General features: G+C 36.7%; 1 protein-coding gene and 1 long non-coding RNA gene across 10 annotated transcripts in view; one reads left to right on the forward strand and one right to left on the reverse strand.

Moving 5' to 3' along the window:
• The window catches only part of Lar (tyrosine-protein phosphatase Lar), a 260,221-nt gene that overhangs the window by 120,068 nt on the left and 113,371 nt on the right, over window positions 1-26,782 (reverse strand). For all 8 annotated transcript variants that reach the window (XM_066295181.1, XM_066295186.1, XM_066295188.1 and 5 more), the window contains 2 exons: window positions 21,959-21,991; window positions 2,794-2,885 (listed from right to left, as the gene is read on the reverse strand). In XM_066295181.1, the coding sequence (XP_066151278.1) occupies window positions 2,794-2,866 (73 nt within the window). In that variant the 5' untranslated portion in view covers window positions 2,867-2,885; window positions 21,959-21,991. The remainder of the gene's footprint in view (window positions 1-2,793; window positions 2,886-21,958; window positions 21,992-26,782) is intronic.
• LOC136346244 (uncharacterized) overlaps window positions 1-26,782 on the forward strand; it is a 228,791-nt gene that overhangs the window by 115,971 nt on the left and 86,038 nt on the right. The gene's annotated exons all lie outside the window — the stretch shown is intronic.

Genomic DNA, 26,782 nt, shown 5'->3' on the forward strand with positions numbered 1-26,782 from the left:
CATAATTATAAAAAAAATTACTTGCCAATATAAACAGAAAGTGAAACTATTGTTATGGCCTCGAATGAATTTAAATGTGGCTTTTTGCTCAATCATTCTAAATTGATTTTATATCAGACCCAAGTAAAGCGCTGACTTTTTCTATAGACACGCGAGGCAAATGTTAAGTCAATACAAAAGTTGATTAGTTGGTTTTTGGCGTTGGGAAATATTCATATGCACCATTATACTAACTCGTATTTTAACAGAAACAAAACTCAATGCAAGCACTAAATTGCCCGAGATGGAAGAAAAAGTAGATCTGGCTGTGTAAACACTACATATGGAAGTGTTTGATCGCAGCAAACAATAAAAGTAACTTTTAAATTAAGCTCGAGTTTTAGTTCAAAGCACGTACCGAGATTTTTGTGCTTTATTTGTCTCAGCAAATAAAACAATGAAATTGAATATACGCGGCAATATCGGCATTTAAGTGTACGTGCAATATCCCCGTATTGATTCGTTCTGAGGTTTCGATACTAATTTCGTTGATATTAGTCGTTCAGGTGATTTTTCGGTCATTCTGTAAGTCTACTATAAATAAAGGAGCTGTTAGAGGTAAACAATAAATAATACGTGTCAAACGTAACGTGCCACTTCAGATAAGGGATTCCGATAAAAAAGTCATTAGAAAACAAATATTGCGTGTCTTAAGTCTGGGAATGTAAAAATACTTTGTTTTGCGATAAATGTTTCTTTCACTAGGAAGTCGCTAGTAGCAAGATTGGAAGACCACGGACCCTTCAATAAGGCGGAAAATGCCCTTTCACAAACCATTAATCTCCAAAAATTCGAAGCAATTTCTCTAAAAAACGTTTCGTAAAAAATCCTTAATTTACCATAGAAAATAATATTGTTGAGGTTACTAAATTCTGGCGACTTTCCTCAATATTTTTTTCAAAATAAAGTAACCTTATAAGACGTTAGGAATCCTCAAAATTTTGAATCGAAGTCTCTTTCAGAATCAGTAATTTACCCATTCTGATAATCATATGCAGGAGTTTATTTCAGTTTTTTTCGGGTATTTTTTTTTTAATTACGTATCGTTTTCCAACTTTGCTTTGTATCCAATTTTCAGAAACTTGTTCAATTTCCTATCGGGCAAATCGTATGATTTACTCTACTAGAAAAAAACAAACCGTAAAATAACATACATTTTCAGGAAAACCCAAAAATTAAATAAACTTTTTACCTTGATCAGATTAAAATAAAATATTATATGCTCCTGACATTTTTATCAACATAAAGAATTATTTCATATTCATATTACTATAATATCGGCGATGACGTTATTGACAAATATTACAGATATTTTTAATAAAATTGAGTTTATATATTATTGGAATATGAATTATATAATATGATATTTTGGCTTCGATGCTATTACGATATTCTCATTATTAAAACAACATACAAAACCTGTGTTTCAAATGAAATTCGGTGATGGGTTTTGTGTACTATTAATCACCAACTTGGAGCGTTAAGATAGATAGGATGGTACGTTGTATTCATCGGCTAAGGAGATAATAATATAATACCATGATTCAAAACATTGCTTAATTAAACTAATAATAAGCTTAATAAAACCATAATACATATATAGTACAAATTTATTTTGAAATATAAAAGTGAGGAACTCCTAGCATCGATCGGCTCCCATTTCTATATCTTTATCGACATGAGTCGTTTCATTTTGAAATATTTTGCATTTGCGGAAAAGTAAGCACAATGGCTTTAGCGCTGCTCTGTCCAAAAATATGTAAAATTTTTATCCATTCATCCCATATGATAACTCTGACCGACAATTCGAAATCAAATATCATTTTTTTTTTATTTCTTTAATTATCCGCTTTACTTTGTTACTATTTTTGCTCCATTTCCAATTTTTTCAAACTAATGGAATGGCCGCAAAGCAGATTTGCTTGCAAATTTGGAATCTGTAATTGTATTATTTTGTATTCAATGTAAATACTTCGGCGTAAACGCTAAAAATTCCAAACTTATCGTATTTGTCGCAGAAAATAAATCGCCTATTCAGTAATGAATATATAGGTTACTGAACAATGAATTATACAATGATATGATCGACGTGATGTTATTGCGATTTTTAATAGACGAACTTTAAAGCCATATATTCATTATTATAAAATATTCGTTTTAGGTGAAATTTACCACTGGATTTTATGCACTACTTTCTCAGCACCTTTAACCATTTTTACACGACATTTCAGAATTTCTTTATTAATCTTTGAAACGAAAAGCCTTTTGAACTCGTTGTTTGTCAGCAGAAATCCCCTTCATCGATTCCCTCATCGTTCGAGTCGATCTTCTAACGCGGTAATCAACATTAATACAGAAGTTCAACTCCATTACTCAAAGTAACAAAGAATTTTTGTTACATTTGGTAAAAAATTTGAACAATAAATACTAATTAAACTCAAATAACGCGGAAGCCTCGAACTTTAGTATAAACCCATAAAGTTTTTACAGCGATTTTACATCGGTTTGGCGTGTCTACGGACAACTTTACATTAAAATTTATATTTCCCCGTACCGAGCCAGACATGGTCCGGAATCGACGGCTAATTGACCACCGTTGGTTCTATCTCGAGTGTATTTTCGCCGGCCAAAATGGCGTCTGGACATGCAACGCCAAATGCATTCGCTAAATTTGTCTCAAACTGAGAAGAGACGTCAGTTTCCTCTGAAGATCTTCTCGTACGAAGCGGTAAATAAAAGTTGTTGCCAACTTACCATTGCTGCACACTTGCCCCAACACCAGCAGAACCAGAAAGGCCAGAAACTGACCACCCGGATATTTCAGCATTGCCGTTATTCGGGGTCACCTGTGGGGGAGAAAAAGAAAAAATTTGTTACCACACAAGTTGTTCCTTTGGTGAGCTTGGAAGGACTTGGACGCTAAATACTAGGTTGGTAGAATTCAGCAGTTTCTTTGGAGATATCACAGATAAAACACTTAGGGGTATTGGTTTTTAACACTAGGAAAGTTGGTTGTAGCACATTATTCACAAGAAGAGGTGAGGGATCACAGATGAAACACTTATTTATGGTCTATCGTAGTTCGTATTCACTAATTTGCATGTAGTGTCAATGACGTGGGGCCTTTTTGCGATGATTCGACATAACGTCACTGTAAGACTCCATTTCGCTTGTTCAGGGAATTTAGGGCCAATGGCGTTGCATTGATTTCAGTTTTTATCTATGACGTTAAACTAGTATTAATATATATATATATATAAAAACGTTTTAAAAATTTGATAATACATTTTTATGCATTAGGAAAGTGTGCTTATAAATTTATGATAATGTTGATAATAAATATTGAAAACGAATCGACTTGTATGGTCAATGTTATCATCATTAGCGTGATCAAACATAACGTAATTTGTCTCTAAACATAATAGTCCTTGATAAATTAAATAAAATTGAAAATGCATTAAACAGAAACTTTATGAATAACTACTGTGTTGCTCTGTTACATTCCATTATGGTATTCTGGATTTTCTTCTAAGAAAGTGAACTTTTAAACTTACGAAATACGATATTGAATAGAGTTCAAGACACATACTTATAAACAGCAATTTTGAATATTATTTTGGTAATGCGGTAGCAAATTCTATTCGAGGAGATTCGGAATTTCTCGAATTCTTTAAGAAATCGATAATATCCTGGAATTACATTAAACACTTATTAGGCATGGAGGTGTTTTTAAGCGGAACTTTCAACGAAAATCTTTGCATTATCAAATAAATGGAGTGTTAGAAAAATTTCGGTTTTTTTTCAAACTCAATTCCAGACGATTCAGAATTTTCCGAAGTGTTCAATAAACCGAGAAATTTTCTGCAATGCAGCGTTTCATAGAATGTTTTTTAAGTAGAAACTTTAACGACACGTTATGTTTTGCTGGGCAGTGTTGAAATGTGGTATTCTATAAAATTTTATGAAAACGCAGCATTCAAAGAAGCACAAGTAAAAGCCTTTGAATAATTTGAGTTCGGCTTGAACACCGTTCATTTTCAAACGTTAAATATGCCACGACATTTTTGATACACTGAAGAAATTTGAAATATCATCGAGCTGCAGCCTGGAAAAGAGGTGTTAATACGCAGAATCTTTGTGGATTTTGCTGCTTTTACAAGAAGTTAATCAACTCTAGTATATTCAGAATTTCTAGAAATTTTAGCGAAATGGAAAAATTTTCAGTAAACTTAGTCTCATGAAAATGTAGCTTCGCCAAGAGACATCGTTAAAGAACAACTTTAAGGATAAGTTTTTATTCTTAAATAAGTTCCCTTTTAGACAATATTTTTTGAGAAACTGATATATGCAAATTTGCTCAATTCTTTTGCAATTCCGGTACAGAATTATCTTTGATCGTTGACCTCAAAGACGCCCATTTCCCCCACGACAATACCAGCCGCATTTTCGAAATTCGCTAACAAACCATCAGGCTGATGACGGTTCTGCAAACCACCAATCAGTGGCACAACCCTCATCCACCCCTCACAATTAGCAGCAAATTACCGGAGCCGAAAAGAAAGAAAACATCGTGACGCCACACTTTCGACGCACAACACTTAACACCACATCCCTCTCGACCACATCTGTCATTCAATACGCATCCAATTAACTGTACGCGTAACGCGAGGGTCTTTTCACACTTCACACGTGCTATACCGAACGTTCGAGGGCGTCGGGGCGGCGTGCGTCTCGCGCCTGTAGCATGGCCACTACTAGCATCGGGACGCCCGTATTTCGAGGTCCGATCGGCGGCGCTGCGCGTCGATCGCGTCCGACGCCTCGCCAAGAGCTGGAAAACGGGACTTTTGCTTCTACTTTGCCGTGTTCTTGCTTATTTTTGCGTTAATAATGAATCGGATGGCGGTGAGGATGGTTCATCGGTGAGCGATTAGTCTTATGCTCTAAAATGCATACTATTTTGTCAAGACGATATGATGTGACTGAAGTGAAAAGGTGTCACGAGAGTAGTAACCGTCGTTGAGGAACTTTCGATCAAGGCGGCATTTAAGGACGTTTAACGTTGGAAATTAAAATCAGGAATGTAAGTACGCTTGTAGCTCTCAACATTGTTACGCATGCCTATTAGCTTGAACCAGTAACCAAATCCCTAACGTGCATAGTGGTCAATGTAGAAAGCTCAGATTATAAAACTCACCTCCCCAATTGCTGTAGACAATACGGCAATATAAATGTATATAGTAAATCAATGTAGTAAAACTACTGATGCACACTGAAAGAACTTGAGGATTTTGCCGCAATAAGGGGAGCACACATTCGTATAATCGATGGGAAAGGAAAAAAATCTTATTTTAAACCCATTATTTTACTTCGGCAAACGGTTAAGTTGGTGACGGACAAATGTACCGTTAGAACTGTTAATGATTAAGTGTCATGTAGATTGTATTTTAAATCAGCAACACAAAAACAGTAAAATATCCTCACCTTCATCGAAAGCAACAGTAATAACTGAAATGATGTCAGGAAAGTGGTAAACGGAAGTTATTTTTTAATAAGACCTTCTACTGAGTTTTATCAAAATCACTTGCAGGTTAGTTCGGGTTAGTAATATCCAACATTTTTTGGAGTTGCCTTTAACTGGTACACGTTAGTAATCGTTGCTACAAATTGTGCTCCAAAAACGCATTTAATGTGTATATTTACTACTCTGTCTGCTCCTTTTCGGAACCAAATCGGTCAGGTACATTGTTTCTAGATAGTTGAAAATATGTCTCATCAAATATTTCTAGAGCATTAAATGCAAATAATGCATCGGCATACGTTATCTGCAAAAGCGTAGAAACTTGAAGAAGTGGACGAAATTTTCTGTTTCATTTCTCCGTTTCCTTCAATTTTTGTGCGCTTCTGATGATTGTCAAACAAATTTGTGCATTACTGTAAATTATTACCAATTTGTGGACTATTCAATATAAACGACTCGATCGCATACTTTGCCCCCAAACACGTAGAAAATTAAGAATCTGAAATAAATTATGTCCCGTTTCGTTTCTCCCTTGTTTGCCCTCTCCCACGCGCCACTGATTTCTACTAGACAAATTTATTAATTTTTAATAATTCAAAGGACAGGAGAAAAAAAGAAGTTTAAATTATTATATATACATAATTCATTGGTGTACGTTGTCTCGATATCCAAGAGCACTTACAAATGTGCAGAATTTCTTTAAAGCTCTAGAAAACGTAAAAGCCGATCCAAACGATGGTTAAAAATTTTGAAGACGTCGCAACGAAACTCTTCCTTTTTCCCAAATTAGGAAAACTAAATATTAAAGATGATCCCAGATCTTGCGAAGGAACTTTGAGAATTTGGACGTCGGTGCATTTGTAGTTTGAGGTAAAACGCAGTGCTGGAAAAGTGACGATTCGCGGACCAATGAGACGGTACCTTTAATTAAAAAAATTAAATAAAATACCATTACTTCCTTTCCAAATAAGGAAAAACAGCATGACTGCGTTAGTTGAATTCAGATTTCCGAATATCTCCTCTGCAATTTTTAATATAATTGCGCGATGGCTTAAGAAGAAAGGCCGATCTTTCGCCGTTTCATAATTCAGCCCTCCAAATTCGACTTCATCTCTGGAAAATGAATATTTGGACTGACGGTACGGAAGTCAGAAAACAAAAACTGTTTGTTCTCTTAGCCTGGGCTAGCCGTCCATTATTAACGAAGCTGAAATTCCTCTATTTCAAATGACATTCAATTGGATCTCTTATTTTGTGACTGGATCTCGCGGAGTATCTTCAGACCTACTATATTAAAGAATTGTCAGAAAATCTGAAGGAAACTACTACGCCAAACCTACAAATATGCGCAATAAGAAGTAAATATTTCCCGTTCCCAGACAAAAACAAATGATTTAATGTGGTAAATCATTATAAAACGAGAAAACTGTGGCCTCCGTGCTTCATAATAGGTTTAGGAATATTCGATGCGCGTCTCCCTTTGAATCTCGAAATCGCATTCGCAATTATCCGATGAGCTACAATGCCCGAATGAAAACCGAAGCAAATCGTTAAAACGCAACATAAATCCAACCTAACGACCCTAAAGGGTTGGTGGAGGTTTTCATCTAAATTTTGTCCGAAAACATTCTTTTATTAGCATCACAAAGCAATGTCCACATATATCCGTATTATGGAAAAAGTTACTTTGACACGCTAACACGTCTATACGCTGACGTGTCAGTCCACAAATTCCCGCCTTATCTCTCAACTCAGTAACTTTGGCAACAATTCAAGCTGAAATTTCGTTTCGTTTCCTTGCTTGTCGCAAACTTCTTGTTGACATTTGAAAAGTGTCTGTTTAACCGCAAAGAAAACTTTCGGATCATTCCAATTAACATTTGAAAATGTTTTCGTCTTCTGGGAATTTGGTAAATCATCATCTCTTTTCAAGGTATCTACCCCACGGATTTCCCAGATATCAGCTAAAAAGTGAGTAGTAGTAGATTGTGTTACTTAGTAGGAGCAAAAGTGGACATTTTTGTGCTGAATTTAGAGTTTGAAGGTGGACATCGGGGCTGAGCTCAGCAACCGGACAAATCGCAATAAAAACCTTTCGCCCCGAGTAAAAATACACCATTTTCCTCCAGTTATCAATGAATCTGAATAATTCGCACTCACTACTAATGCAGTTGTGACAATAAAATTTTGACGGGATTCATTATTTGAAACATTAGCGTCACTAGTTTTTGGGAAATTTGAAGACCTAATCCTGAACGTTACCATTAAAGTGATGCCTTGACATCGGACCCGCGGTCGTATGCGTTACGTCGCCAGCACCCATTTATCATACGATTTTTGGTCTATAAGCACTATGGAAATATACAGGGTTGCTCATTAGTGCGTCAAAGTGCGATATCTCAGTAAATATAAGTTTTGGAAGGAAATTTGTCTTAGTAAAGTTTTTGGGGAATAAAAAAACCGATGCGACTTTTCAAATGCAAATTTAGATGTAAAAAAGGGACAATTTTCAGCAGCTCAGAAACGGTTAGGTTTAGGGATAGGGTAATGTTAACAAAAGTTGTAGGTTTTTGGATTCTGAACACGATGCCGTCGAGAAAAGTAGGGCATTCTATTTGAAACAAGCAAGTTATTGAGGATTGATGTCATACAACTTCGGAGGCCTATTTCGAGGGTTATGGAAAACTCTTTTTAAACTAAAACATATCAAAACGTAGCTTATTATGTCGCCTTGGAGCCTCATAAGATCGATTCCAAAATTCGCAACGGTTAGGGAACAGCATTGATTTCCGTGAGACCTTGCAGCTATCAAAATTTTCGAATTTTCACAAATAACTCGAAAATGGTAAATTTTTTATATGAGACCTATTCCATAAACTAGCCTTAAAATTTGACGATAAATCCGAAAATGGCAAAAAAATTGGGGGGTTCCATTTAAAAAAACATAATTCGGTACTACCACACTTTTATGACAGACCCTGTACATTTGAAAATAATTTAAAAATAAGTTCCTTTTATTCCCCAAAAACTTTACTAAGACAAATTTCCTTTCAAAACTTATATTTACTGAGATATCGCACTTTGACGCACTAATGAGCAACCCTGTATACTCGTAATAAGATAAGTCGTCCCTGTGATGTGGCAATTGCTTAGCATTGCACGACAACGACGCCAGCAGTGAGTTTATGCAACAACTTTTACTCCTAAGCCCAAAAGTAGCGCTTTATGTACGTCTTCTGGGATAAATAAAGTTGCATTTTAAAAGCGCAAATTCAATTTTGAGCATGATTCACAATGGTAATATTAAGTATAAGTAAGTCTTTAGGGTGTTATTCAAGTATTGAGATTAACTTTCAGGGGTGAATCCTTGAAAGTTCTAAGATAAAAAAAAATGATATTAACATGGGTCCGTGAGGGCTAATTCCTCGAGATGCAGGGTATATAAATTAAAACTTTAATTTGGTATTTTAATTATATTCTTGAACAACAACGTCGGATTCGGAGGATATTTCGTATACTGGGAAAGTCGATCATGAAAAACTCAAATATTTACCTAGTTCCTTGTTCAGCGATGAAGTGTGCCACATATTGTGATATAAATATGTGAATTTAAATAGATATAACTGTTAATGAGGTGCGGAAAGCTTTTTTTAAATTAAAAAGATTCTTCATTTACTTTTATTGACAAAAGATACAACTGTTAAACGATTGAATTATCAAAATGGCAAAAATAAGAAGCATTGCTCGTAATGCACCAAGGATATTTACAACAATGTTCAAAACCACCACCGCCTACCACAATTCATGCTTTATCGACAGGCTCTTTCGAATATACCTGTATAATAATGGCAAAGGATTAAAGTAACTTTTCACTTAGTTTATCCTCGTTTTCGACTTCCGCTTTATAAAATGGCGACCTCACAAAAAATAGTACAAGGGACTCATGTCGGCTGATCGGGGAGACCATGCGCACCCCACTCTTCTTATCCAACGGTTAGGGTAGTTTTCGTAAAGACAGACCAAAATCTTCGGTTGGTTGGTTATTCAATATTCAGACACATTCTAGTTCAAAAGTCTTTGATACCGTTTTTGACGCCGTTAAGTCTTCATGGAAGAATTCAAGATCAGCTAAAGGGTCCTAATCCAAACGTTTGGCGACAATTCCACCTATGAAAATTTAGGTTTCAACAAGCATTGTCGGGTTTTTAAAATATCATGTCATGACGTTTTCTGATTTTACTCTCATGGAAACATGTACATTGTTTTCAAAGCTTTGTTTTTTATCATACATTTCCGCTTTAGGGGTAAATTACGGAGTGCACCCTGTTATTTTGATAGGAAAGGTTAAAATTTCAAATTCATTTTTTCCAGAACAATTATTCTAGCGAGGATTGCTAAGAGTGTATTTTATCGATAAAAACGACGGAACAATAAGTTTTTTTTTTGTGCAGGAATAATATACTGTGCGCGATAAAATGTTAAGGTTATTTACATTTAGATCATCACAATATGCGGCGACCTGTATCGGTAAACAAAAATCTGAATAAATATTTGAGATCCCCATCATCAATTTTCCCGGTAAGCAAATATTCCTCAGAACGTCGGGTTATTGTCCAAAAATACACTCAATACATTAATTTAAAATTTTAATTTGGATGCCTTGTATCTAGAAAATTCCGTAGTTGCGGACAAATGTTAATATAAAACGCTTGCCTTGAGATTCTTCAAAGATTAACCCCTGAAATTTTATCTTCAAACTTCATTAACGCCCCATATACATATTCATAGGATATTCGACTCAGTTTGGTGCATTTATAAAATAGTAAACCTCAGTCGAGACGATTAAAGTAAAGTATTTTTGAATGAAGTTGTTCAATCAGTTCGGGTTAGTTCGAGCTTTAGGTATGCATTATCGGAGTAGATTTTAAAAGTTTTCCATAACAATCTAAATAACATCCAGACACATAATTTGCAGATACCCGTGTTGAATTATCAAATTATAATTAAATAAAATATTAATGCGGGAGATCTTTTTCCAAAGTACGAAATACGAATATAATAACTCTCCTTGATCCTTCTTAGTCTGGCTGTAATTAAAGTTGAAATGTCCAATTTAAAAAGACTTTGGTCAGCTTAAGCTGAAGCTCGCATTTAATCAGCGCGCGTCAGGAAATGATTACGTAAAGTAACGTACGAGGTGTATTCAGGGGTCAAATCAATTAAAAGTTTTACAATGCAGATGTGTCGTAGTTTTCAGGGTCCATTCGTACAAGTTTATTTAAATAAAACAATCGCCGAAATTTAATTAAACCGGCTAAGCAGAAACACATCATACCGGCGGCGGTTATGGGAACATTACAGCTTGTCTATGCGAGCCGGTTGGCTCAGTTAATTTTCCAATCTGGTTCACAACAATCAGCGCATACAATAAGCTCATCTCCTGTACACCGACCCGGTAATTGAAGGTTTTAATCTCGCCGCTCCGAGAAAATCTTCGATGATATTAAACACAACACCAGGAGTCAGCGCTAAACATGACGCCTCACTGCTTTCCGTAATATCTTTGTCAGCTCGTGTTTATGTTCTATCGACGGCTTTTGATTGTCTTTTGTCCCGCAAAAATCCCAATTTTGAAAATGGAACAAGAACCGACCGAGAAGTTATCACAAACTGCCATAATTTCAACAAGCAGGAAAGTAATTAGCTTAATAATTTCTCGAGTCTGCTCGGCGTCTTCGTAGTTTTGGGGCCTTTTATCATCCCAGTAACTTCTTACCAGTCTCGCCAAACTTAATTTCCGACTGTAAAGGCACATTTTGGACTATTTAGGAGACCACGAGTTAAAGCCGGTACACACACATCCGCGGTTTCCACCCGTTCCGCATGAAACTTCTGACGTGTTGCTAAAATGCAAAATTAATGCCTCAATTCCGAACGATGAAAATCGCCATCCGAAAGTATTTTTATATGATGCCGACCACGAAAACCGGGCGATAACCATTGTTTTGGTCTCCCTGAGCACTTTCATTCCATCTTACTTCCGAGCGTCGAGCGCCGTGCTATAAAATGTTGAATTGGAAAAATCCCGTCCCTCATCCCTGTAATATCTCGCGATAGCTTGGCAAAAAGCCGTTTAAGAACTAGCTCGCGCCTGAGCAACATTCGGAGGTGATCAATTATTTGTAGGTTCACGCAAGTGCAAATCAGCATGTACGGACCGCAATAATCCTGAGAATCTGATGGTACTTTGATTCAATCCCGCATTTATGCGAGAGCGGTAATTGTCGTGCGCTGCATTATGCAGAGGACCGAAAGCTCCGCGGAAATTCGTTAAAAACGAAAAAAAAATTTTTTCGTGCAGATGTTGGTATGCGTGAAGTACTATTTCTACCAGGTATACCGGGTATGAAGTGAGCGTCAGGATATAAATGTCTCGACATAGGGCATTTGTTGTAAACAACCCTTTCTTTTTGTTTGCTTGGTTCGTGTGCAAACTGACAAACATATTTAGTACAAATCATGTCCTCGAACAAATAACAATACATCACTTCATTGTGCCAAAAATGTCGAATTTTGTACCGCAAAATGATGATTTGCGGAAAGCATTAATTTTTCGCTTCCATTTGAAAAAAAGTGCTGCAGAGTCGCATCGAATGCTTGTCGAGGCGTATGGTGATTATGCTTTATCGGAAACAACACGCAAAAGATGGTTTCGACGATTCAGAAATAACAATTTTGATCTGCAAAATGAAGAACGTGACAGACCAACAAAAAAATTCGAAGACACCGAACTGCAATCGATATTGGATGAAGATGACGCTTTAAGTCAAAAGCAAATGGCAGGAGTGTTAAATGTTGCACAACGAACAATTTCTGATCGTTCAAAAGCTACGGGAAAGATCCAAAAGTGTGGAAAATGGGTGTCCGCATGAACTGAATGAAAGACAGATGGAGAACCGAAAAAACACCTGTGAAATTTTGCTTCAAAGGCACGAAAGGAAATCAGTTTTGCATCGAATTGTTATTGGAGATGAAAAATGGATCTATTTTCGAAATCCTAAACGGAAAAAATCATGGGTTGATTCCTGATCGATTCGGCAAAAAGGCAATGCTGTGCGTTTGGTGGGATCGGAAAGGTGTGGTGCACCACGAGCTTTTAAAACCTGGTGAAACCGTTAATACCGTTTGCTAACGACAACAATTGATTAGTTTAAACAATTCATTGGTCGAAAAACGATCAGAATGGCCCAGAAGACGCGGGAAGGTAATTTTGCTCCATGGCAACGCACCTGCACACCATACAACACCGGTTCAGGATACCATCGAAACACTTGGCTGGGAGTTGCTACCCCGTCCGCCGTATTCACCAGACTTGGCTCCTTCGGACTACCATTTGTTTTCATCGATGGGACACGCATTGGCTGAGCAGCACTTCGATTCCTACGAAGAAGTAGAAAATTGGGTGTCTAATTGGTTTGATGCCAAAGAGGCACATTTCTATTGGCGTGGTATCCATAAATTGCCAGAAAGGTGGTCAAAATGTGTAGAAAGCAATGGTCAATATTTTGAATTAATATTTTTCCTTGTTAAAATTGGTGTTTTATTTTCACAAAATAGCGCTCGTTTCATACCGGTAGACCTGGTAGTTGAGCATTATTTGACGTAGCAGACACGTGTACAGTGTTACTGATGTGGTAGTTAAATGTACTTTTTCAGTTTTTTCTTCTGCAACTCCGTGTATATTATGTCGTTTCGGAGTGTTTTCAACATTTCTGAACATTTTTTTGTGTAACATACCCAATCTAAATTTAATAGTTCTCGCGATATTTGCGCAATACGGCAATTAGAGCGGCCTGCTATATTGCCTTATCTCGCTCCTGTAAACATAGTTACAGGGCTATCTGTAACATAGGATGCCTTTAAATAAGCCCCACAATATAGAAAAGTTAAGAAATAAAACTACTCAAGAAACCCAACGAATACCTGCTCAAACTGTAAGGAAAGCTCTTGAAGAATTTGAATTGCGTCTTACCCACTGTCAGTACATTAACGCGGCGCGGTTCGACCATTTAATACGTTAGGTTACAGTACTTTATATCGATATTTTTCAAGTATCGATAGTTCTAAAATTGATATATTTTCTCCAAACCTCTTTAATTGACACACGGGCATATCACATGAAATTAGTTCAGAATTTCTCGAAGGCCTCAAAAACATCATCGTGTACATGGTATTCCGCTAGAAAAAGAAATGAAAAAGCACAAAGAATTGATATTAGAGTAACGAAGAGTTGGAAAACTCCCGGCCTTCGTCGCTCTAATATTAATTGAGTTTAAATGTGTCACAATCAGGGCATGTCTTGAGTCAACGCAAAATTACTCTGATGGCACTTCGAACTGAACCTAAAGTTACTTGTATGAAACTATGAAGTGCACACTTCAGTTTACGAAGCGCACCGTTACGTTTCCGTTAAACGTCCTAACTGAACATGCAATTTGTTGGGAACCGTTCGTACACGGTTTTACCGGTGCTCATTTAAAAGTTGGAATGGGCAGGGAACTGCCCTCAAGACTTGCGCGTTGCCGGTAGTTGTTGGTAGGCATCCAACTAATTTAACCTGATTTTCGCTCTCTTCGGATTTCGGATGTTTCCGTTCTTATTCTCGGTAATTAATGAGGTTATAAAAAGTTTGTGCCTCGTGCTCTGTTCCGCAATCCCTTCCAATCTGCATTTACACAGATACCTTAACGACACAATTATGACGCGTGCGCACAGATATCTCACGATTACTGAACGATTCTGGAATGATTCGTGGCGTAAGGCGATAGTGTTTTTTTATCGCTGATGAACGATACTGAATTGAATTTCTACCGGAAGAATTATATTAAAAAACGTTCTCCGATTCATTTTCAAGACGATAAATATATGTGTATCGAGTTTTAACTGCTTCTTCTTCTTCAAACTGCAATACGACTATTATTCAGTCAGATTCACAAACTTTAGAACTTTACTGAACTAAATCTTTCAAAAACACGTATACATAAATCACAACCAGAATAGATATGAAGACTTACTAGTTTCATCCCACATAAGCTGCCCTTCCGAGTTTAGAAATGTAGGTACTTTTAAATCTTTGTTGGCCAACGAGCATCATGTCGGCTTCTGTTTACTAAGTTCTAACGAACAGGGATCTTTTTGAATCGTATCGGCCAGTTTGATCTGCAGCAAATTATTTTCCGCAGTATGAAATGTTCCCTACAAACGGAATGGACAAGTTGTGTTTACTCGAAGGAACTACTTTTAAAAAGAATCTTGTTTGCTTTTGTGTGTGCCGGTTTGAAGAAATATGTGTATGTCAAATGGTATACGAGTTAGTTTCTTGAATGCCTGAAATATTAACGTAGGAAAGAACTATTTTTATTTAATAGATGTTCCCTTACAGAATACAGAATCCCTCATTAGGCAGGGACGCACGTTGTGACAATAAATAAAGTAAAAACAAATCTTTAATACATCCTAAATGCCTTCGGAAAGATAAATATTATTTTCATAAGTCCAAACTTTGCCTTTGAAAAATAAATGTGTTCCCAACAAGCTGGTAGACAGATGAAAGAATGACACGCCAGACTAACCACAGAGTTTCAGGAATATCATATAAATCCCCAGAGTCGGGTTTCATCTAGAGGTTTGACGTTTTGATGTGCTTACACGAGTATTTTAAAAACATGACATAACGTTGCAAATAGGAAATTAACTTCAATTTTTCTAGCACGAAATATGAAGAGAACGCTCGGATCGCGTTTCTTTCATCTGAAATCCACGATACAAAACAAAACTGCTTTATTGGAGAAAGTTGCACAATGAGAGCTGAAACTTCGTAAAGACACTTAAAGTAATTTAGTTTCTTTCTGATTAAATCGATAATAAGTTTTACCAAGCCGTAGCAATTAAGATAATTCCGGATCGTGTGAAACGATCGTAAATATGGGCAAAAAGTCCCGATCGGCCTATGGACTGCTCATATTTTTGATTGTGGCTGACGATCCTGATCGATTTGCTGCTTTTTTGTAACAGACCTATTTAAACGGAATTTAAATTAGTAAAGGTGTTTGAACTTTGCATAGCATTTCAGGTCCGCTAGGGGATTAAAGAGATTGCTATTTAAATTGCAAAATTTGATAATGGGACCTTTTTTTTTGCAGCAGTTTCTATTTTCAGTTTATCTGACCCGATTAGCATTGTGCCTACGCTCTAATTAGTAATACATTTATTTTTAATTTTCCCCGCAATTTCCTTTCAACCCTAAGAAATGTACTATAAATTTTATGTTTTCTCGTTTGAGCACAAAAGCTTTTATTAGCTTTTGTTTAGCATTAAAATTAGGTAATTTAACTTCCAAGAAAGTAATTTGCATTCAATAAACATTTTATCCCCCTTTGAATAATAGACCGAAACTTTTGATGTAATCCGCTAAACAGTATATAAAAGTACCTAGTATTCACTCGCTGTTGTACAAACTCATCAACCTCTTGAATTTATAATGCCGCTCTAAAATAAATTCATAAAACTTGCCATTGATGAGGTTAACGCTAACTTCCCTTATACAGGAAATCGAAAGAAGTTGGCGCCTCAAGCTGCAAAATTCATCTGGCTTTTATACGTCGCAGTGTAACTTTAGCAGGACGAAGGTAAAAATTGGAAGTTCGGTCGGAAAGTCAGGCTTTTCATTACTTTCGCAATGGACACGTTCTTAGTTCCTTTTATTGGCTCTTATTGTCAGCTGTACCGATGCCTAAATTGCCAATAAGACCCATTCACGGACATAAAAGTGCTTCCAAAAACTACGTTTACGGAAAATCCCAGTTTTATAATTAGCCGCCACGCGGCGTATTCCGGGAAAGTCTTAGTTTCAATCACTTTCATTAATTGAGTTCCCATAATACTTCTTAGAAATGATAATGAACGGAGGGTTAGGCTATTTACATAGTGCGTGGCTTGAATGGCGATAGGAAATGCATATGGGGGCTATTCTTGTCTAATTGCCATGAAATACTGCAGCAGGCCTCCTGCAAGGGCTTGACGTGGCGTATGTGTACATATGTAGACGGAAATGCCAATTTACATAATATAGTAACGGTAATAGCAATGACAAGGTTGGTTACACTTTCTTCAGCAGGGACCCCTAATATCCAAGAGAAACGCGAAGCAGATATTATTTTGCTGGTATTGCGTAATGTCTAAATAGAAATTTCAGAAACTTCATTTCAACTCACTGCAAGATATTAAATATTAACAAACACTTCTCTTTCCGGTCATTTTTTGCGTTGCCCTAAATAAAATAAATTCCTATGTTTTCCGGTAAATTAAACAGCGCCCTTCTGCTGAACAAAACCTGACACATTAAACAGTTCTGTCGTCTATTCGTGAGCAGAACTCGCAAAAATATACATTATGCAGCAACTGAAAGAGCTGAGAGATAGAATTAAAAATATTATACATTTTCTCGATCTTGCATTTCAATAACGGAGAATTTCCGAACGCATCCGAACAATTCGCCACTCAATTTTGGCCACCTAATTTCGGAGGACCCTGTGTATCGCATTACAATATTATATTGTGCTGTAATATTCCCCTATGCAAACCCGCAGCAACTGTGCAACTCCTAACTAAAATTCCTCCCAATTAAAATTCCGTTTCACCGAAAGGCGGCATTTAATTAAAATAAGCGCAGGGCATTTTAAAGTTTCGCAACGAAGTTTAATTAGTTATTGAAAGGCGACATTTTTTCGATTTCATGTCGATGAATCGTAAAATTAAACTGGATTCGGCAAATAATTTGCAAAATTATTTCTTCTTATGCGGAAAAATATCCATTGAAGTTTTAATTGCCGTTAGGAAGTTGACCGTTGCGGACACGAAGAAAACATTAAAGTCGACTGCCGCTTTTATTTGCATAGATCCTCGACATGCAACATTTTTTCTTTTTTTTCTTTTTTTTTTTTTAAATATCTTCGCAAGACAATTTTAAGTTAAAGTCTGCATGAAGAGGTTATTGTCGGTAATTTCTCGTAGTGGCGGCAATTATTCACGATCGAATTGCGAAAAGAAACACGAACGAAACATTGAACGTTATAAATGAGGTGGGCGGGCCCAAGTTTAAGGAAACTTGCTCCGGAATAATAGCGATCATTCGGGGGATCGATGGAATCAAAGCGGAAAACTGTGGGAATGTAATAATAGGCTGAGATGCATGAATAAATAAAATAGTTTAAATAATGGACACTTGGAAATTTCAACGAAGCCCGGAACGGGGATTTTATTTTAAAAAAAAAAAAAAAAAAAAAAAACAATTAAATAATGTGTTTGAAACCTGTAATTGATTCATTGATTGCCTGCAGTGAAATGTTACAGGCGAGTAAATAAGCTTTCATTTTAACAGAGGCACTCCATAGTAAATCTATAATTTACTATTGCGCCATCGTCTCGACTCTAGGATACATCGGTTTTTTCCCTACACGTGCTATTGGGTTGTTCGATAACTAATGTCGTGTACTTTATGTTTTTTCAACGTGAATATACTTATATTAATAATAAATATTAATCAGTGATGTAGTGGCCATCTTGGCGGACGACCTTTCGCCATCTATCGGCAAGTAGAAAAATTCCGCGGTCGAAAAAGCCTTGATTTATAGAAGTAAAAAATTGATTTAACTAATTTTTGACGGTTTGATCGGAATCAAAATTTTTACCATTCAAATGATTTTGAAGAGAACGAAACAAATAATAATCTGACGGCGCCAAGTCCGGGCTTTATGGTGGATGAGGTATCAGTTCCCAATTTAGTTCCGATGATTTTTGACGCGTTATTAAAGACGTTATGGGGTCTAGCGTTATCATGATGGAAGAGTGCCCCTTTGCGATTGGCGAGATCAGCACATTTTCTTTTGATTTCTTCGTTCAATTTCGATAGCCGACGACGGTAAACGTTCGAATCAATAGTTTGGGTTCTCGGAAGCAGTTCAAAATAAAGAATACCCTTGTAGTCCCACCACACAGATAGCAAAATCTTCTTTTGGTGAATATCGGCTTTGGACGTCGATTGCGCAGGTTTATCTTGTTTGGTCCGCGATCGTTTTCGGACTACGTTATCGTGGACAATCCATTTTTCATCACCCGTTATGACTCTTTTTAGAAGTGGGACGTTTTGGTTACGATTCTGCAAAGAATCGCATATATGTTAAAGCGTTGGGTGAGGTGAATTTCCTTCAATTCGTGAGGAACCCAAACATCCAATCTGCTGACGTACCCGAGCTTTTTTAAATGCAGAGAAACGGTTGAATTCGATATGTTCAGCTTTTCTGCAATCTCTCGAGTTGTCATACGCCGATTGGCTTCGATCAAGGCCTTTATTTTATCGTTGTCAATGGTGATTGGGCGTCCAGCGTGTGGTGCACCTTGGACATTAAAATTTCCGGAACGAAAGCGAGAAAACCAACGCTGGCACTGGCGTTTGGTAGGGCAGTTCTCACCATGAACTTCACACGATTTCTTCTGAGTTTGTACTGCATTTTTGCCCTTTCGGAAGTAAAATAGTAAAATGTGTCGATAACGCTCACTTTGATTGTCCATCTTCAATTTAAATTTTAAACAACTTCTTGTTCCTAATCGCGTTCAATTTTCGATCGAAAAAAGTCTGAAACATAACCTTTAAAGTGGCATATAATAATATAAGCGACGAGATCACTATTACTCGATATGTATAAATTAAGCTATCTACGAGAATAAAACGACATTAATTACAACATATCTCGTTCCGAGACGTCTGGCACTTGTCTGATTTTAATTTCCTCAATTTCATATAATTTTTTTTCTGTTCAGGAAATATTTCAGCGAAATTTATCAATGACTGATCGGACTGAATTGCCTCCTAGACTGGAGGAGTAACGTAACACCTTTTAAAGCATATCATTTTACAAAGATACACTTTTCTCTATAAGATCAATATAACGAAGTACTTCGTCGCCCGTATTGTGTTACTTCATTGTCAGTTAAGTGCACGAAGTTTACGTTTCAGGTGTCGTAAAATTTAGAACCTCTGAATGATGCGTATTACCATGACATTTACGTAGGTGGATGATGATGAAGATAAAGTTACCGAAACCCTGTACGTCAGAACGAACGCATCCGCAAATACATTAAAAAAACCTCGTCGAGATATGACGTGTTGTTTATCAACACTCCCCAGTTAAACACGATACTTTTAAGGAAGTCAATTTCGCTCTTTCCAAAGCAAACAAACATGTTTCCCACATTATCGATCGGTCCTTGTTTAATTCTTCCCATTGGATCGTCTCATTCCAGCTCTAATAAATTACACTTTCCAGGTATGTATTAGTGTAATTGAAAGCCGGACGATTCTCGTCATTAAACGTATTGGAATGAGTTAATAATTGTAAATATGTGTGTTTTTCCTAATATACACTAGTTCATGATTACATGATGGTATCAAGCTTATTAGCCTCCATCAGGAAAATTGTGAAATACATAATATCTTTTATTTATTATTTGGAATACCCCGTAAACGGTAAAAAACGACTTGTCCTAGGCCACGTTTTTTTGCATTTGCGATGGATTTTATGGATTTCCATACAATTTCCGAAATTTTCTTACGTTTCGACTCCTCTTTTCTTATTTGTCCTCAATTTTCATAAAATTCCTGTAGAAAACGAGGAAATGGTGGCTAACGAATTTTTACGGAGCAAAACCATCAGGTGTCTCTTTTGTCCAAAAACGTAACAATACGGTCGAATTTGATAGCAGAGGCGTCCTGGTCACAATCCGAAATACGGGACAATGGATTGTCGTTTTTGAAAATGGCCTGGAAACTAAAAACTTCCAGGGACACGTTTGATTTTCTACAGGGCGAAACTCCATAGTGCCCTCTTTTAATTGGAAAAATTGGTATCTAGTGAAAATTGAAATCACACATGTGTAGACACCCACTTAAATATTCGTTGAATAATCCACTGAATTCTAGTTTACAATCCTCTCCATGATTTTTTCAGGTAAGTAAATATTTGCGCGGATGATTGGACATGTTAGAAAAGGGTTGACGGCACTTCCGCATAGCGCTCAAGTATTAGGAAGGAAAGAAGATATTGGGCAACCCAGCGACGTGTGTTTCTCCTTATTGGTTTCATCAGACATGTGTTTACACAAAGTAAGTCCGAGGACATACGTACATGCGGGTACATCCTAGAAAGGATGGAAAAAGGAGCAAACTTTCTTAACATGTCCGTTCATACGATTTGAAAAGAACTTGTTCCGCCTCTTTACTGGCTAAAAACCAGAGGTGTACATAGCTGACATTTGGAAATATTCAGGCACTGAACTGACCTCTTGAATTCCACTACAAACATAAAGTTTAGAATGTTGCGTGATTTGAAAAGATCTGGTTCTGCACCCGATTATTATAGCTCTTTGATGTGTCTGCCATTTCCACAAAAATAATTTTTCATAGATTAAAAATGAGAGACGTAGAGGGTGGGCAAATTGCAATGATGAGATAGAAGTCTCGGAAATTATTAGAGATAGAGTACATACAAAGCACTTTAGATGTCTTTCGTCGTCGTACTCGATGTCAAAGTCTAGTAAAGTGATTAAAAATTTGCCATTGAAGGTTGGCACATACACGTTTTCCTTTTCATTTAAGTGCGGTACTAAATTATAACATGAGTGCTTACAGAAATTTTGAAAACCTACTTGAGTTTCGCGATAAGAAAAATAACTAAGCGCCTCAAAAATAATTTTAGCACATTGAAACAAGGCAAATCACAAATCCCAATTTGATCACAGGATATTACACAGTATGAAAACGTTTCTCATTTCAGCAGGCCATACAGTGATCATTAACATTGTCTCCACAATCATCGCCACCACCATCATCGTCATCGTCATCATCATCATCATCATCATCATTCTATTCACTACCACTTACAGCGTGAACATCGTCAACCAGGTGCATTTTATTCACTTTACAAACTTTGACGAAGGTAAGGGCCCGTTATCCAATTTGTTAAGACAAAACGATGGCCTGCGAAGGGGTTTTCATCATTGGCCGGTGGTGCCCCTGGGACACTTTATTGCGAAAAACACTTAGGCGGAACGAAATCTTTATTTAGAAGATTGCACTCTGCTAGTTCGTACCGTCGTCGCCAGGGTGATTCGCATGTGTTCGCCTTGAAACTTTTATGGACTTTCCAAAGATAAAAAGAACCCTGGTTTGGCCAAACTTCCCCTTTTTCTAACGCGTAATGGCCTTCTCTACTGGCGAATTAAAAAGTTTTTTCGGGGATGATTATTACAGGATTTTAGGTAGGGAGTTCGAGTCATACTTACAGGTCGATCTGCCACTCCTTCTCCTTAGGAGCCCTGCAACAAAAGACCGTGATAATTAATGGAAGGAAAAACAAATGGTCCACCTACATCTACGGGCTGCTCTTAACTATATTACGGCTAAAATGAAATTTTAATATAGCCACTTAAGCCGGTTTTAAGCCTCCAATTAGGCTCCTATGTATACAGTGAAAAAAGCCCTACAGATAATCTTAACGTGAAATATTCATTTCAGCCGCGGACCTCGCTCATAAAATTCCTCTTTGCAAATTTTACTTAGACGTTAATTACTGTTTAATAATTAAAAGAGGGTTTCTTTCCATTAAACTTTCAACCTTGTCCCTATTTTGATATGAGCACTTTGCTACTACATGAATAATAAAGGCATTAATGTTTAGCACGAATGAATAAATTATTATAATTAAAAAATAGTATTATTGGAAAAAACGTTTCACTGATGTGTTTCAGAGATCTAACTGATGGTTTCAGAGAAGTTAAAAATAATTTAGTTAGTAAAAGCTTTTTAAAAATGAGAAAAAATCATTAAAGCTGAGTTCAGACCATTGAATATTATTTTGAGTATTACATGTACATTCATTTTCTATTGAGTAAAGGAAAACGTGGGATTTTTCCCCCAAGTCGAATATTTCATGATTCTATTGACGTTAATCAACTTTATTTCTATAAAAATTGGTAAATAAACTCTTGAATTTTAGCTCGAGTCAGACATTGACCTAGGAAGAATAGAAACGCAATGTCACAGTCCTTCGTTGTAGCATTTCATTTCGGTATTCGATAGAGGTTAAACGAAGTTATTTTTATACAAATTTATTTTTAAAAACTTCTTAAATGAGATCAGGTCGTTAAAATTACGAGGTTAATTTTTTACAAAATTGCTTGCGAATTATTTGAAATTTTTACCTCCGTAATATTCGTTTTCGTTCTTTCCTTTAGTCTCTTTTCTGTGATACCTTTCATAGTTTTGAAAAATTAGTATCTGAAACATAATTTCAAATTGTGTTACTTAAGATTAAATAGTTAAAGGGCGCTGCAGAAGCAAGCGCACTTGAGCACCTGCGGGAAGTAAGTTTACTCACCAAAAGTGCATTACTCTTTTTCATCAATGCATTCGATATATTGGCTTAGACATCGAAATCAAACCTCATTTTTCTGTTTAAATTTTTGAATTATTTGCTTTATTTTGCGACCATGTACTCAACTTCATTTTCTATTTACTTGTAAAAATTAATTACAACCGATGTAACGGCCGTAAAGCAGATTGGCCGGGAAATTTTCATTTTGTAATTTTATTATTTCGAACTCAAAGTAAATATTTCGACGTAAACGCGAAAAATTTCACACGTAAATTATTTCTCGTCAAAAAATAAGTCTTCTTTTACGGTAGGTACACATCTGGAAGGTTGATGGAAACCTAAAATTCTTAAGATTTTCACATCTTAAGGTTTACAATTGAGAAAGCCGGGTCGCGACGTTCTATCTCTGTTTTGAGAAAACCTGCCAAAAAACACTAACATCGAAATAATAAAAAAAAAACATCGTAATTAACGCCCTTTCACAGATTTTGAATCTCAATCTTTCGGGTCGTTCGTCGATACGTCGATTAGACCTGCTTGTGCTCCGGCAACTGTTATAACTTTGAATTATTGGGTACATCAGGAACACAACGGAAACAAAATTCAAAAACAGCGCACTGTTTATAACATTTACATTTCCAAAGAAGTCTCCATATGTGATTTGCAACAAATCCCCGCTTTCCAAGAAGGCAAAACGTATCTCAAATCAAGCAACTGCAAACATGAAAATGTAACGTCGACTTTTTAAGCCGCAGCTCGTCTACTCCAAATTGAAGTATACACATAAAGGCGGTATTATTCTCCGCATAATTTCTATCTGTATTTGCAAGGCACTTCTCTCATTGCGCAATGGTTTATTTGCATACATTTCAAATTATTACTCGAAACCGGAATTTTTCTATTTCAGCTCTCGACGTTGCAAAAAAAGTCTGAGTTTTACCCATCAGCGAGTTTTTAAATTAACTCCGAGGCAAATCTGTGTTATACGTTGTCAGTTCGGTTGTCAATGGAAACGACCTAATGTTTTAATCATCCCAGGATCTGAACAAACAAAAGGCCGAACCCTTATTAGATGCCCTGAGCTGGCCGGTTAAAACCCGCAAGTAATTAATTCTGGATCACATTTCACCCCATCCGTTTACTGGTTTATTAAAATCAAGCCAGTATGTTTTCGAATCGGATTGTACTCATTTTCCAGGCAGATCTTTGTTAGGACACAAGACTTATGCATACTTGTTTCAGCTGCCCCGGAGCTGCTGTAAAAATCCTCAACGAGATAAGCTGGCAAGTTATTTTCTGGCTCATAGAGCTAAATAAGTTCCGTGTGCTTGCAATATATTTCGTTGCTAATGCCTAAAATTATTCCAGGATATCCAGACGTCGGAATTCTTCCGTAATCTGAATGTAAGTACATACATCGTGATAAATATGGATGGAAAAAGACGATATATTTAACAATAAATAATGTTCGTGCCGAGGAAATGGAACAACACTAATGGAGAAAAAATGTTGAAAACCTGTGGGCTCATTTTTCACCCATCAGTAAATTCTCAGGCTTCCACGGTAGCGTACCGCGTGTCTCGCAGCTTTTGGAAAATTTTCAAAAATATGACGTAACATGATATTTTATTTTCCAGGCTGTCGCGATGCGACCCTGTCAGATTGTCACGCATAACACTCAATAGCGTACAACAGTTCCCACATTGAGGCCTCATGAGTTCAAAATCCGACATCCTACAAATCTCATTTCTAGCACACCTGGAAAAATAGACTTTCAAATCACTGCAGTTCATCTGAGTCTAAAATGACTAAACGAAAAAATGCTACAAAAAAACCTAGAAATGCAATAACCATGAAAAGCATTTTGAGATTCCAAATTAGAACTTTTTTCTGGACGAAACAAATGCCCAACATTAAAATGAACTAAAAATGTGATTTTTAAGACGTCGGATGTTTTGATAACAACGTAAAATGGTTGGCTCTATTAAAATCTCTGCATTTCCTGCTCGTATACAGAGGCGCATTTATTGTGAAAATTCAAATAGGTTGATTGAGCATGCATAATGATGTCAGCAGCCGTGACATCGTAAGCAAATCAAGGGAAGCGAGTAACACACTTTAATCTCAAACGTCATTATATTATGTTAAATTTAATGCCAATTTAATGGCGCAGTTCGTCGGTTGACGTCATCCAGAATGCAATAAGGAATGCTTCTTTGCCAGCCTCTCAACGATAACATACAATGGTCGCCAAAGTATTCTGTTTTCAGCCGTTTCCTGAAAGTGAAGCGAGAAACAGATATTTATTCCTATAATTTTATGACTTTTTTTCAACCCTCGTGATACGACCATGATTTTTCCAAATCGGATTACAGCAGTCGGATTTTTGCAGGCAATTGTGTGGGCTTTCGGATCCTATAAATAGTCCAGGGCCTATCTCTTATGCGTAGTTTCAAAAAATTCTCTAAAACTACAGTAACATTAAAAAAAAATTAAAGCACACGACGGATGAAATTGCCTAAAAAGTCCATTATCCAGAAATTGTTATAGATTTCAAGAAAATTCTGTTAAGAAATTTTAGGGTGTACAGGAATCATTACAGAAAGAAACCCTTTTCAAAATATAACGACTTTAAGGAAGCCGAGACTCACACGAAGTTTAGCGAGAAATTCCCAAAAAGACGTGTGTGCTATATAATAATATACTGAAAACTTCCAATAGATCCTCCGGATATAAAGAAAGCTAAGGAATCCCTCGTAAATCTGAACAAATCTTTCGAAAACGACGGTGGGAGGCGACGGTACCTCCTTCTTGGTTATTATTCGCGCTTTGATGGATTGAACTTAAAAATTTCGAAATCTTTCGGAACTCTCGACTTTTTCTACGGATCAAAAGGACATTTTCAGAAGATACAAGAAATCCTAAAAGGCACGTAATAAAACAAATTTGATGGATCCTACAAAACCTTTCGCAAACCTTATCCGGAATGAATCAGGCTCAAACTACAATTAACAACATTCCGCAACATCTCTACAAAGGCCGTGTAATGTTAAGGGGTCAATCCGACCCCCACGGGCGATCGATTTGAAATTATTATTACCAATTGTCCCTATCACTCAAAGGACTCACCACATAAAATTTCAACTTCCTAAGTCTCACCATTCAAGGGTAGGACAGGGTTGAAGGCGAAAACTTTAAAACGCTACATCTCGGGAACTATTCATCGTACAGCGTGGGGCAAAATGGTGAGTCTTCAGTAAGCACCTTCTTATTTTCATATACTTGCAGATTTATCGGTTAATGCCAAAGGGCCGAATTCTCAAAAAAAACACTTAGGGGATTTTAGGAGTTTGCACTTTGGTACACTAACCACTTTTGCACACTGTGTAGAGGGCCTCTCGAAGTATCTACCCACGTTGAATCAGATTGGTACCAAATTCAGTATTTGGTATATAACGATTCAAAGTATAGGTATATAAATATCAATAACTTATAAGTCTAAATTCATATAATTCATGTAACTAACGCGGCAGAAAACAGCACCAAACACCAAATGACGTCGTTATACAATATATATGACATAGAACCCCTAGAGCCGCCCTCCAAAGTGATGGGCAAGTAAGCATAATTATGTACCCAGAAAGAAGGGAAGAAATTCAATGATTTTGAGAACGCTGGTTATTATTCAGGGAGGGTGGTGACGTCAGCGTCTTCATCCGTATCGCGGTCTTCT

Source organism: Euwallacea fornicatus, chromosome 22 (assembly GCF_040115645.1).
Source record: "Euwallacea fornicatus isolate EFF26 chromosome 22, ASM4011564v1, whole genome shotgun sequence".
Classification (NCBI taxonomy): Eukaryota; Metazoa; Arthropoda; class Insecta; order Coleoptera; family Curculionidae; genus Euwallacea; species Euwallacea fornicatus.